Below are 12,959 nucleotides of genomic sequence, written 5' to 3'. Positions count from 1 at the left end.
CAACAGGGCTGGGAACACATCAGGGAGCAGGGAAAGGCAACTCATCCCATCTCCAGGGGCTCTCAGCAGGGAAGGAACCACCTGATTATTCCACAGGGATTTATCCACAGGAGTTTCAAGCTTTGTCTCTGCACAGTACAAACCCCCAATCCCTCCCAGAGCTGCCCCTGGAACGGAAACACAAATACTGCAAAGTGGCAAATAAGAAAAATAAAAGCAATTTTTTTTTCTATTTTTTGGCAACTTTTAAAAAAAAACCAAAAAAAACCAAACCAACCCCCCCAAAAAAACCACTGGGTAAGAACAATGTGGATTGGTCCCTAAATCTAGGAGAAGAGGTTTGGGCACGACATGGCAAGTCAGGATGGATTTGTTTGTCAAGAATTCCATACTAATATCTGGAAAAAAAATAAAACCAACAAAAAAAAACCAGCCCAAAAATAAACCCCTGGTAAAATAGCACTTATTGGTTTTTGCCTGGTTGGACACAGTCACAGAAACTCATCGGAACATCAGGAAACAGAACATCTTTCACTAAAAAGCTTGGCTGGAGATCATCGGCTCTCGTGGTCGGGGTGGGAGGACGGGGAAGCTCGGACTGGAATGCTGCAGGTGCTGCTGGCTGGACTGGGAGCTGCACTGGGCCTGGGCTGGAGGTCTCCTCAGTCCGAGATCTTGGCCATCTGCTGCTCCAGCTTGGCGATGCGCTCGTCCTGGCTGGAGATCGTGTCCTTGATGGACCTCAGCTCCTTCAGAATCTCATCCAACTTGGCTTCGTTCTGCTGCAGGAGAGGACACAGATTGGTTTGGGTTGGGATGGAGATTAGGGATCATCCATCCCCAGCCCCCTGCCCTAGCTAGGGATACCTCCCACCAGAGCAGGTTGCTCCAAGCCATGTCCAGCCTGGCCTTGGACACATCCAGCAGCACCAGTGCACACTTCCAGCACATACTGGAGCAGGATCTGCTCTTTACCAGTGCAGTGACCACAGCAGTGTTCAGTTAATGGTTGGACTGGATGATCTTAGAGGCTTTTCCAACCTCAATAATCCCATGATTCTATGATTCAAGAACCTATTGACTGACAGCTGTCACTCACACACCTCTGTGTGTTACTATGCCTCATCCCTGGGAGTGTTCCAGGCCAGGTTGGATGGGGCTTGGAGCACCCTGGGCTAGTGGAAGATGTTCCTGCCATGGCAGGGGGTGGATGAGATGAGCTTTAAGGTCCTTCCAACCCAAACCATCCCACGATTCCGTGTGTTAGCTACAGCCTCCAACTCCAGACCTGTGCAAGCTCCTCTGAACCTGCAGAGCCTGAAGTTCCTTGTCTGTGTCTTCCACAAAAAGAACAGCACAGGACACCCCAACAATGCACCCTGTGCCTGAGAGTGTTGGGCAAACACTCCTGGAGCTCTGCCAGCCTTGGGGCTGGGACACTTCCCTGGAAGCTCTTCAGTGCCCAAACACCTCTGGGGGGAGAACCTCCTGATATCCACCTAACCCTCCCCTGACACAGCTCCAGCTGTTCCCTGGGACCTCTCACTGGTCCCAGAGCAGAGATCAATGCTGGCCCTCATGAGGAAGTTGTGGACTACTTGCCTGGAACACCACAACCAAGAACCACCCCAACAATGTCACCCAAGCCCTGAGGCACTTGAGCTTTGTTCTGAGTGTTTCTGAAGCCGCAGCACCCTCAGGCCACCACCCCCACCATCTCCTGGACTTTACTCACAGAGTTTGAGGCATCTGCTGCTTTCTTTGGAGCACTTATGAGATCACTTTTCTTGTTGGCTGCAGGCTTGTTGTCCAGTATGTTCTTCTTGACCACCTTGAGGTCCCTGTTCTTGCCTGGAATGTAGCCATGCTTGAGGGAGATGAGCAGGGGATCTGCGTTCTTCCCCTCGAACCACTCCTCTGCCTCCAGAGCTGCTTCTGGCCCTGCTGTGTCAGGGTACAGGTCATCCTGGAAGAGGTCGGACTGCAAACCACAAGAGATGGGCTGGTCAGGGGCTGTGAAGGCAGGAGGTGGCTGCAAAGCTCCCACCCAGGGCAGTGCTCACCTTGCGAGGAACCGTCATGATGATGGGCTCACACTTCCGCTCGTGCAGCTTGAAGAACCTGGCACAGAGAGGAACAGCTGTGACCCAAGGAGAGCCAAAAGGCTGCAGTGGATTGGGAGATGGAGATGGGAGAGGACCAACCCCAAGGAAATGTGGAATTTAGGTTGGAAAAGCCCTCTGAGACCATCGAGTCTCCAAGGCCACCGCTAACCATGTCCCCAAGTGCCACATCCACGTGGCTTTTACATCCCTCCAGGGATGGTGACTCCACCACTGCTCTGGGCAGCCTGTCCTGATGCCTGACCACCCTGTCCACACAGGAATTTTCCCTAATATCCAACCTAAACCTCCCCTGGCACCACTTCAGGCTGATTCCTCTCATCCCATTGCTTGTTACCTGGGAGAAGCCACTGAGCATATTCCCTGCCAGCAGTGACAGAGAACCATGGATGCCCCAACCCTGGCAGTGTCCATTCCAGCTTGGAAAAAGCCTTGAGCAACCTGCTCTGGTGGGAAGTGTCCCTGCTCAGGGCAGGGGGTGGGGCTGGAGGATCTCTCAGCTCCAGCCCCCCCTTAACACACTACAATAGAATCATCAAGGCTGGAAGAGAACTTTAAGATCATCAGGTCCTTAACCCATCACTGCTGGAACCCCTAAACCATCTCTTCCAGCACCAGGTAATGCTCCCTACAGGAGCCACTGCAGTGACAGATCTGCTCTCCCAGCAGATTCCTGCCCTTCCCACGTTCTCTGGATCGTGGTTGCTCCCTGCTCTGCTGCTTGAACTCCTCCCAGATTCCCAAACCAGCTTCCATCCTGCTTGCTGTGGAGGTGCTGGTGGCAGTGTGGGCCCCTGAGCCCTCCTCACCTGGCAATCTCACACTTGTTGACATCAAGGCCCCTCTTTGGCATGAACCCCATCCCCCTCTGTGGCTCTTTGCTGCTGAAGGTGTTGAGGTAGTGAACGTAAGGGGATTCATCCGTGATCTCGAAGTAGCGAATGCTGCTGTCACCCTGCAAGAAACAGGAGATCACTGCAGGACCAGCACTCCCCAGGCAGAAAAGGCTTCAGGCAGAAAAGGCTGTAAAGCAGTTTGTCCTTAATTCCAGGCAGTTCTACCACACCAGAGTCTCTGAAGCAGCAGGAGAGGTGCAGATATAAACCAAACATTCCTCATCAGATGGGATTGTTCTCGTGCAGCTCTTCTAATTCCTTGTTCACCTTGTCTTTGGCTCCTGTTTGCAGGAAGTCCATCACAAGTGGGAACTTTAGGGCACTCCATGCCTACAAATTGCTTGTGGAAAGAACCACCTGATTCCAATTCTCTTTTACTTGACCCCAAAATGACAGTTGAGTGTTGCTACATGTTCCATCACCTTCGAGCACAAGGTGGAGAACACCTAAAATGCACCTTCCTCCTACTCCAACACACAATGATCCAGGGCAACACCACCAAGAGGTGTTGTGGTAATGGTATGGGACTTGTTGCATTAAGAGCAGCTTTACCTAAGTAAATCCATCCCAAAGAAACACCCAGGGACACTCCAGACCTTCCTAGGTCCTGCAGAGTGAGGGTCAAACCCACCCCCAGGTCCTGCAGAGTGAGGGTCAAACCCATCCCAGAGCATTCCTGGTCTCTCTGCAGTGCTGATGTTTTGGTTCTCCACTTGGGGAACATCTCACAGGCATGGATCACTCCACAGGGACCCCAGAACTTACACCTCCCAGAGCTCCCCTTACCTTGCCACACAGGTAAATGATGTTGGTGTCTGGGTCGTAGAAGGGCAGCAGGACCCCATTGCTGGTGTCCATCTCGTGAAGGGCTATTGGCTCCTCCATGTTTTTCTGGAAATAAAGAATGCCAGGGATGTTAGTGAAGCTTGGAAAAGCTCCTGGTAACAGAAGGAGGACCTAAATTATTAAGAACTCTCAGCAGTGTCTGCACCACCCAGGAAGATCCATGTGTTACAACAACAAATGTTGGGAATGTTCACGAGTTGAGTCATTCCCCAAGGGAATTTTAATCACTAAATGAAATAAAACCAGGGGCCAAGAAAATTCACAAAGTCAAGGGAAAGATGTGACATGGCTGTGTTAGTGTCTGTGTGATGGGATGTGTGATGGATGATGGGATGGAGTCTCCTGGACATAGTCCAGGTGGTCCCTTCCAACCTGAAGCCTCCTGGGATTGTTCTGTGCTGCTCTGCACATAGAGTGTACAGAGTGAAGTGACCTTCCCACAGCTCCTCTGCTCTCCTAGGGGAGATTCCCAGGCACTTCCAGCCTGTAGCTCCCAGGGCTGCTCAAGAGAACTCTGTTCCTTTACTGACTGACCATCCAGCCTAAACCATGGAACACCTTCTGGCATGGGAAGGGATGGAAGAGGGAATAGCCTCAAGTATTGAAACTATGAATTCAGGAAGAAATTGTTCCCTGTGAGGGTGCTGAGGTGCTAGAACAGGTTGCCTGGAGAGGTTGTGGACTCCCCATCCCTGGGAGTGTTCCAGGCCAGGTTGGATGGAGCTTGGAGCAACCTGGGCTAGTGGAAGATGTCCCTGCCCATGGCAGAGGGTGGGGAAGATGATCTTTAAGGTCCTTCCAACCCCAAGCACTCCATGATTCCATGATTCCAAGACTGCAGGGCTGGGTGCCAGGAGCCCAGCAGGGCTGGGCCGGGACTCACCGGGTTCCACAGGGCCAACTGCCGCTCGCTCATGCGGCTGAAGCCGGTGGTGAAGATGTTGCCATCAGCCAGGAAGATGGCTCTCATGGGCCGTGCTCCCTCGTGGGTCTTCTCCTTCTCCTGCAAGAGATCAGCTGCTCAACCTCTAGCAATGTACAGAGAAACCCACGGGGTGGTGGTGGAACCTCTCCCAGCGGCACAGTCACCGCAGGATGCTGATCCAAGGAGCAACATCTTTCCCTGATGCTTGAGGGAAGAAATCAAGAACTGAACCCCAGGGGAAGAGGTCATTCCTGGCTCATTCCAGCTTTGCTATCAGCCTCCTGCATGGTTGAAGGGACTCTTTGCAAGCTCCAGCACATGCTGGAGCTGCTTTGCACACACAGCTCTGCAGCTGTAATTATACCAAAGGATTAGATGTGGAATTATACTCCTGCAGGTTTTCAAACTGAGCCCTAAAATCCTGGTTCAAACACTAATCCCAGTAAACCCAGACAAATCCTTCAACCTCTGCTATTCCTTCTGTGATTTCTTTCTCACTTTGCAAACCATGACTGAACGTGGTGTGAAAATACTGAGCCAGGAGGTTCTTTCTCTATATTCTCTTGCTAAGTCTGTGCTGGGATGAGACCCAGAATCAGCCCAGAAGCAACTGAATCCTGGGCTGCATCCCAAGGAGTGTGGCCACAGGTCGAGGGAGATGATTCTCCCCCTCTACTCTGCTCAGGCCCCACCTGGAGTGCTGCACACAGTTCTGCTGTCCCCAACATCAGAAGGACATGGAACTGTTGGAGCAAAGCCAGAGGAGGCCACAGAGCTGAGAAGAGGACTGGAGCATCTCCCCTATGAGAAAGCTGGGACTGTTCAGCCTGGAGAAGAGAAGGTTGTGTGGAGACCTCAGAGCAACCTGCCAGGAGCTGAAGGGGCTCCAGGGAAGCTGCAGAGGGATCTGTGATAGGAGCTGCAGGGACAGGACAAAGGGCAATGGGTACAAACTGAAGGAGGGGAAGTTAAGGTTAGAGATCAGGAAAAAGTTTTCCCTGTGAGGGTGGTGAGTCACTGGCACAGGGTGCCCAGGGAGGCTGTGGCTGCCCCAACCCTGGCAGTGTTTCATTCCATCTTGGAAAAAGCCTTGAGCAACCTGCTCTGGTGGGAGGTGTCCCTGCCCAGGGCAGGAGTTGGGACTGGATGGGCTCTAAACTCCATCCCAACCCCTGAACACTCTGAATCTCTGAGTCTTTACTGATCACCCAAACTTACAGCAACAATCTCTTGTTTCCTGGGGTCGATGACCCGAACCTTCTTGTCCTTGGAGGCTGTGCAGATGAGGCTGCCGTTGCGGTTCCAGCTCACGTTGTAAATCATGTCCACGTGCATGTCATCCAGGTTGATCAGGGCCTCACCTGTTCCCACGTTCCAGATGATGATGGCATTGTCACAGCCTAAAATGGAAAACCACAGCTCAAGTCACAGCACTGGTGTGGACAGAAAAAAAGCCAGACTTGGAGAAGCTGCAGCTTCAAAGGTTTTTGGGGCAATCAAGCTCCAACTTGGGAGCTTGGAAGTGATTTATATCCCCAGAAAAGTCAGCTCATCCAACAATCCAGCTGAAAGGCCTCACTGCTTTCCCTGGGATCCAACCTATGGGAAGCTCAGACCGTGCTGATGGATAATGAATTATCCCTTTTATTTCCATAATGATGTCACTGATTTTTAGTGGACAAAAGAATCTCATTCCATGGACTGTAGCAGTTATGGAGATGATTTGGTCAATGCTGACCATGAGAGTTTGGGATACCTTGGGGGGATCAGGGGAAAAGAGAAACACTTGGAGCTGTTATAAAAGTATATTGAAACAGGGATATAAGGAATACAGATGGAAATAGTGCAGATCAAATAAAGTCTGCAACAACTCAAATACTCTGCTTCATCCTTCCAGACAACTCCCTGTAGCTGCAGACAGAGAAGCCTGAGATAAGGAGGGAGCTGTGAGCCACATGTCCTGGTGCTCCCAGGCACTGCCCCGAGACTGCTGATCCACAGGGAGAGAGGAGAAGGAAAAGGAGACACCAGACTGTGTGGAGGCAGAGCAGAGGGAGGCAGTGGGGCCATACCTGCGCTGAGCAGCACGTTCCGCGCCGTCGGGTGCCAAGCCACGATCCCAACTCGCTTGGAATGGCCTTCTAACACCACCACTGGCTCTGTCAGGGACAGGGTGAGCCCGTTCTCAGGGATCTGCCACACCTGGGGGGGCAAGGAGAGGGTTAGAGGTCACCACCCCCTCTGCAGAGCTTCCTGCAGCCCGACACACGGCCCAGCTCCCACCTCTCCCTACAAACAGGAAGAGGGAATCATTCCCAGCTGCCTATAAACCCTTGGCTGATCCATGTGGAACATCCTTCCTCACTCCTGTGCCAGCACAGATCCCACCAGATCCTGGTGCTGCAACACCCTGTGGTCCAGAGACCTGTTCAGCTCCAATCCTGCCGAGGATGAGTTGGAAAATCATGGCTTGGAGCTGCAATTCCATGTGAACAAGCTGTTGTCTTTCCAAACTCTGCTTGTCCTTTGGAGAGTTGATACTACAGCTCTACCAGTGCCTGCTTTTATTTCTTTATAAACACCAGGAATTAGTTTTCCTGTTAGATTTAGTCTCCTTCCAGATCCCATTGGATCAGGGAAGAGCTGTTTGGTCCTGGCAGAGGTTAGAGCAGCCCAAATCCAAGTGGCAGAACCACTTGGTTTGCTTCTTGCCTGGTTACACAACCCTCCTGCTGCAAACATCCTCGGGGAAGGGCCGTCAGGAGGAGCACCAACCCCCCAGGGATGCCCAGGGCTCTGGAATTCCAGCTGTGGAGCACCAGGAGGCAGCACCGACGGAGGTTTCTGCAGCTGGCAGCGCCCAGGGATGGCACAGACAAACCCATCACTCCATGCCTCGAGGCGGGATCAGCCCGACCAAAACTATCCCTGCTGTCCAGCACTGGATAATCATCCTGGAGTTGAGTCTGCCCTCCACGGAGTGTGCTGGAAGCCCGAGTGGAATGACAGGGAGCGCAGCGGGAGCAGTGAGAGCCGCAGGAGGTAGATGGCAGCATCCGAGCGCTTTGTGCTGCTTCCCAGTGTTGGCTTTCCCTGGAGCTGCAGAGCGGAGCTTGCCAGCCCTGCCCACGGTGCCCAGGTAGCTGTGGGAGTCGGGAGATGCGAGGGAGTCGATTTGGGAAGTGAGGCAGACAGACTGCGGGAGGGACACGAGCACTGCTGCGCTAATCCCAGTTCTGCCCTTCTCCCAGGGATGGCTGGTGCTGGATAAATCCCACCAGGATGCTCAAGAGTCTGAAAATAACCCCCAAATGACTTCACTTTTCATGGATGCAGCTCTTGGTGTGCTCCTCCCAGCACCCTCAGCATCCCAGGAGGAATGACAACTGCAGGACAGCTCCTCAGCAGAGGATTCCTCTGCATGGGATGAACATGGTCACAGCCCCAAGAAGCTCAAGGAGCCTTTGGCCAATGCTCTCAGGCACAGGTGGATTTTTGGGGTGTCCTGTACAGGACCAGGAGGTGGATTGATAATCCTTGTGGGTCCCTTCCAGCAGAGGAGATTTCATGCTGGAGCAGCACAAGCTTCTGGGTCAAGAATGAGCTGTCCCAAGGCAGAGGCAGAGCAGCTCCAGCCAGGAAAGGAGGACCTGCAGGAAAGGGAGAGGGTCCCTGGGACCCTCAGTTCTGTTCTGCACTATCTCAGCCAGGAATGGCCCATGGATCCCTCTGAGCAAGTGCAGCAACACAGCAAAGGAACCAGAAACCTCCAGAGCCACGTGAGGCAGAAAGTGCAGAGGGTGGGAGGGGAAAGGGAGACAAAATACCACTGGAAAAGGTTTTTGAAAGCCTCTGGAGGACAGAGATTTGTTTCTGCAGAGAAAGCCCTGGTAGCTTACAGCAGCTGCAGAGCAGTGTAATCCTGGCAGATTACACACTATTGACCTAATAATCCTGCCTGGTACTGCAAGAAATAATACCTAAATGAGTGTGAAAGCTCAGGGGATGAGCCCAGGAGACTTGAGCCTTCCTTCCTGCTCAGGGTGGGAGCCTGGGCTCAGCCTGGATCAAGCTGGATTCATGGGGAAATCAAGGAGCTCTGGGTGCAGGACTCAGCCTGGCGATGGTGAGGACTCAGGAGAAGTCCAAGGAAACCTTAAACTGCTGCGGGATCAACTGAGCATCAGTAACAGCTCCATCAGCTGGGGGGTCTGGGGAGATTTGGGGGGTTTGAAGCTCTCCTGGCTGGTTTGTCTGTGCTGGAGGAAGTGAAGCCATGGCAGGTTTGGAGGAAGGGCAGGAGGGGAAGGTTTGCACAAACAGCATGTGAGAAAGAAAACAAAGCCAACTCTTTTCATCCCCTTTAAAGAGAAGCAAAATTTGTCTCTTCTGCCTCTGCACAACCTGCAGAGATTAAGTCAATGTCTAGAAACAACATCAAGTCCTATACACACCTTGAGTGAGGAACAAAGGAGTCTGAGTCTTGGATTTCTCCACATCCCTGCAGGAAGTTCTGCAGCTGTCAGACCTTCCCCTCAGCACAGTCCTGGTTCAGCCTGTCCTGGTGCCACATCTGCTCACAGGTTGGTGGCCCAGGTCACTGTGAGGGCTCTGCTTTCATCTTTCAAGCAATCTGCTCAAGCCCCTGAGCTCTGCTCTGGCCATGACACACGAGCTCCTTAGGATCCACCTCCTGATGAGGCAAAGTTTCCATATCTCAGGGCCTCTGATACCATCTCCAAGGCTTTCTGGACTAAAACACTTTCCAGCTGAATTAGAAGCCTGCAGTGCATTCCAGCCATTCAGCACAGCATCAAGCAGCAATATGTAAGTAATTCCTTATTGCTGGCACAAATTCTTCCAAGGGAAGAGGCCACAGAAGGTACCTGCAGGCCATGGGGGCTGAAGGAAGCTTTGTGAAGGATCTGTCCTAAGCTTTGCTCCTCATCTTTTCCTCCTCTACCTCCCAATGGTTCATGACTGCACTGCTGTGACAGCAGCACCAAGTTGTGTGTCACCTGAAGCTGTCACATCACACCTGCCAAGAGCTCTTCAGCAGCCAAATCTTGATGTAGCTGCAAAAAATCCTCTCCAAGCTGCAGAGCTGAGCAGCACCAGGAGAAGATGTCAGGTTTCTTCTTTTCCAGTCTCCTCTTTAGCCTCGTGTCTGATGATGTCCAACACTGCAGCAGCTCAAGGTTTAAGTGCAGCTCACAGGGTACTTCCACCTTCTACAGATCTGGGAATTGACTTAGAGGATGTTTCTAGCTTTTGGAAGGGCCAAGTTACCTTTCCTTGCACCACATGAAGGCTGCAGATAGCTCAGAGTTGTGGCTGCAGGGAACAAGTTCTCTTCACCTTGGAGACACTGGTTTGTACCTCAAAGCCATGATCTCTCCTTCAACAGCATCCCAAATCCATGTTCTCTCCCTCAATACCATCCCAAGTCCATGCTCCAGTCATCAACAGCATCTGAAATCCATGTTCTACCCCTCAACACCATCCCAAATCCATTTGCTTCCCAACATTCCAGGCCAGGGTTGTTGTTTACAGCCCAGCACAGTTCCCAGTTGTCCCAAATGATTTGGGATCCATCATTTCCCATTCTAAACCTCCAGCTAACACATCCCAAACACCTTTCAAACCATGAGCTGTATATTCTGATCCTTCAAACACAGCCAGGACCCACTGATTCACCTCCCACCCAGACAGGTCCCACCAGCAGGTCCATGACCATGAGTGTGTAAACTCCCAGCCAGCTCCTCCCTGGAGCCTGTCCACACACTGCTGCCCCCAGGGCTGGAGGAGAAGTTCATCCCTACTTTGGGGTGTGCACAGAACCCTGGTGAACCCACAGAGCTTGGGCAATTGTAGGCACAGATTCCCACAGGCTCTGTCCACATCAGGACCACTTGGACAACTTAGGACTGAGCACTGTTGGATTTTCTCCATCATTTAACTCCTCTGGAGCCTCCCAACATACTTCTCATTGCACTTGGACCAGAGCCTTCTTTTGCCTCCCAGAAGACAGCTCTGGACCTTCACTTCTCCTGCTGATGCTGTGCTTCCCAAACCTTCCTTTTTTTTTCCTGCATCCCTCCAAAGCTCAGTTCCAGCCCAGTAGTGAACATGACAAGCTCAGCAGCTGGTTGTTTTGTTTCGCATTAAATATAGCACATTTTGTTAACATGCTTCAGCTTCCAAGACTGGGAGATCACAGGCAGGAGCTGTCCCAGGAAAAGCCTCTTGGGATGAATCCCCTCCCAAACATCTGAACCATGAACAGAAGCAGAGGAATTTATCTGACAGGATCTAGACCAAGACTGCGATATAACATTCAGCCTAAAGCATGTCTAAATATGGCCAAAGAGCCCTGGAGGTATTTGGCATCATTTCATCCCACAAGGATTTTCTCTCCCTGACCCTGCTGTGTTTGCAGACAGAATTCCACATCCAGCCTGGGGTGAGGTTGGATATTGTTCCCTGGGAGTACAGTAGGCCTCAGGACTAAGGTTGGCAGGTGCAGAACTTGAATTCTTTTGATTTATTGATTAAAAAGGTTCTTTTGACACTTGCTCACAACATGGAGATACAGGAAGAACCTCACAGAGTCATCAAGGCTGGAGGAGACCTCTAAGATCATCAAGTCCAATCCTTAACCTGTCACTGCTGGAACCCCTAAACCATCTCCTCCAGCACCAGATCCACACACCCCTTAAACACCTCCAGGGATGGTGACTCCACCACCTCCCTGGGCAATATCCCAGTGCCTGAACACCCTCACAGGGAAATACATCAAGCATTCCCCTTGAATCAAGGGCTGAAGCAATCCTGACACCTGAAGGGCTCATTCCCTTGAATCCCAACCTCTTCCCAACACACACCACTGCATCCATCAGGAGAACTGAGGTAAGGAACCACCTGTCTTGTGGTGCTCTACAAATCAGAACATCTCACCACAGACTGGCACTTGTTCTTCTCCTTCTTCTTCCCAAACATCAAATCTCCAAGGGAAGGAGAAATGGAATTCCTCCTTGTGAGGGTGGTAAGACACCGGCACCGGTTGCACAGAGAAGCTGAGGCTGCTCCATCCCTAGGAGTGTTCCAGACCAGGCTGGATGGGGCTTGGAGCAACCTGGGCTAGTGGAAGGGGTCACTGCTCATGGTAGGAAGTTGGAACTAGATGATCTTTAAGGACATTCCAACCCAACCCATTCCATGATGACTCTGCCCTTGCAACAGGAAGTGTCCTCAGGAATCCAAGTGCCCTTTGGAACAGCATTTTAAGCATGGAACAAACCCCCCCAGAGAAGGGAAACCCACTCACCATGACAGTGCAGTCCTCGGAGCCGCTGGCGATGACCTGGTCGTTGTGGGGACACCAGTCGATGTCCAGCACTGGGCCCGTGTGGCCACACACTGTGGGGTAGGACTTGTCAATTCTGCCTGTCTGAAGGAGAGAAACAAGAGAGAGAGCTGTGAGACCCCAAAGGAAGATGCTTCTCCATCAGCTCTTTCAGTATCCATCACTTCATGGCATTTGAATCAACTCAGGGGTCAGTAAAGGAAACAAAGCACCAACTGTTCTCCAGCACCAACTAGGTGGATACTCCTCATGGAGCAAGAAGGTGTGGAGACACCAATTTTGCCATTGTCTACCTTCTGCTGATGGAGCTCCTGAAGCACCCGACCCTTCCCAACTGCTGCTGGAGCTGCCAAGGAGGAAGGGAAAGAAAAATCCCTCTAATTTCTCCTGGGCAAACCTTGCACACAAGGGAAGCAACATTTAAACTAGTGAAGACAGAGCAGGGTTATCAGGACACTCCTGTACCTCCAGGACCAGCTCCCTGGTCCTGTTCCAAGGGTTTTGTTTCCAGAGCCTTTCTAAGAATGATGGGAGAAGAGAGACAAGAGGGAGAGGTCTGGGATGGGTCATCTTCTTTGGTATCTAAACATGCAGAAGAAATGGTTGGAATTCCACTTGATAACATTCCCCAACCTTGGAGAAGACATTCCTTAATCCATGCCTCCTGCCCTGCTCCATGGGAGAGGCTGGTCCTAGTCCAGGCTGAATTACAGCAGAATTACCACGGATATTTGGAGGACAACTGACCTGAAGAGCTCTACGAGCAACAAACCAACGATCTCAAAAGTTCTCACTATTTCCTA

At 51.7% G+C, this 12,959-nt stretch overlaps 1 protein-coding gene across 1 annotated transcript; it reads right to left on the bottom strand.

Moving 5' to 3' along the window:
* Positions 1-626: 626 nt before the first annotated feature.
* On the bottom strand, positions 627-12,266 carry CORO1C (coronin, actin binding protein, 1C; the record flags this gene model as incomplete). Its single annotated transcript, XM_009078408.1, has 9 exons — positions 627-782; positions 1,736-1,981; positions 2,064-2,121; positions 2,933-3,078; positions 3,806-3,910; positions 4,749-4,868; positions 6,009-6,190; positions 6,863-6,992; positions 12,118-12,266. Coding segments are annotated over 9 exons (1,256 nt in total), but the record flags the coding sequence as incomplete, so codon positions are not given.
* Positions 12,267-12,959: the final 693 nt, after the last annotated feature.

Source organism: Acanthisitta chloris, unplaced genomic scaffold, assembly GCF_000695815.1.
Source record: "Acanthisitta chloris isolate BGI_N310 unplaced genomic scaffold, ASM69581v1 scaffold14847, whole genome shotgun sequence".
NCBI lineage: Eukaryota > Metazoa > Chordata > Aves > Passeriformes > Acanthisittidae > Acanthisitta > Acanthisitta chloris.
The sequence above is the reverse complement of the archived record's forward strand: the minus strand, read 5'-3'. Positions and strand labels throughout refer to the sequence as shown.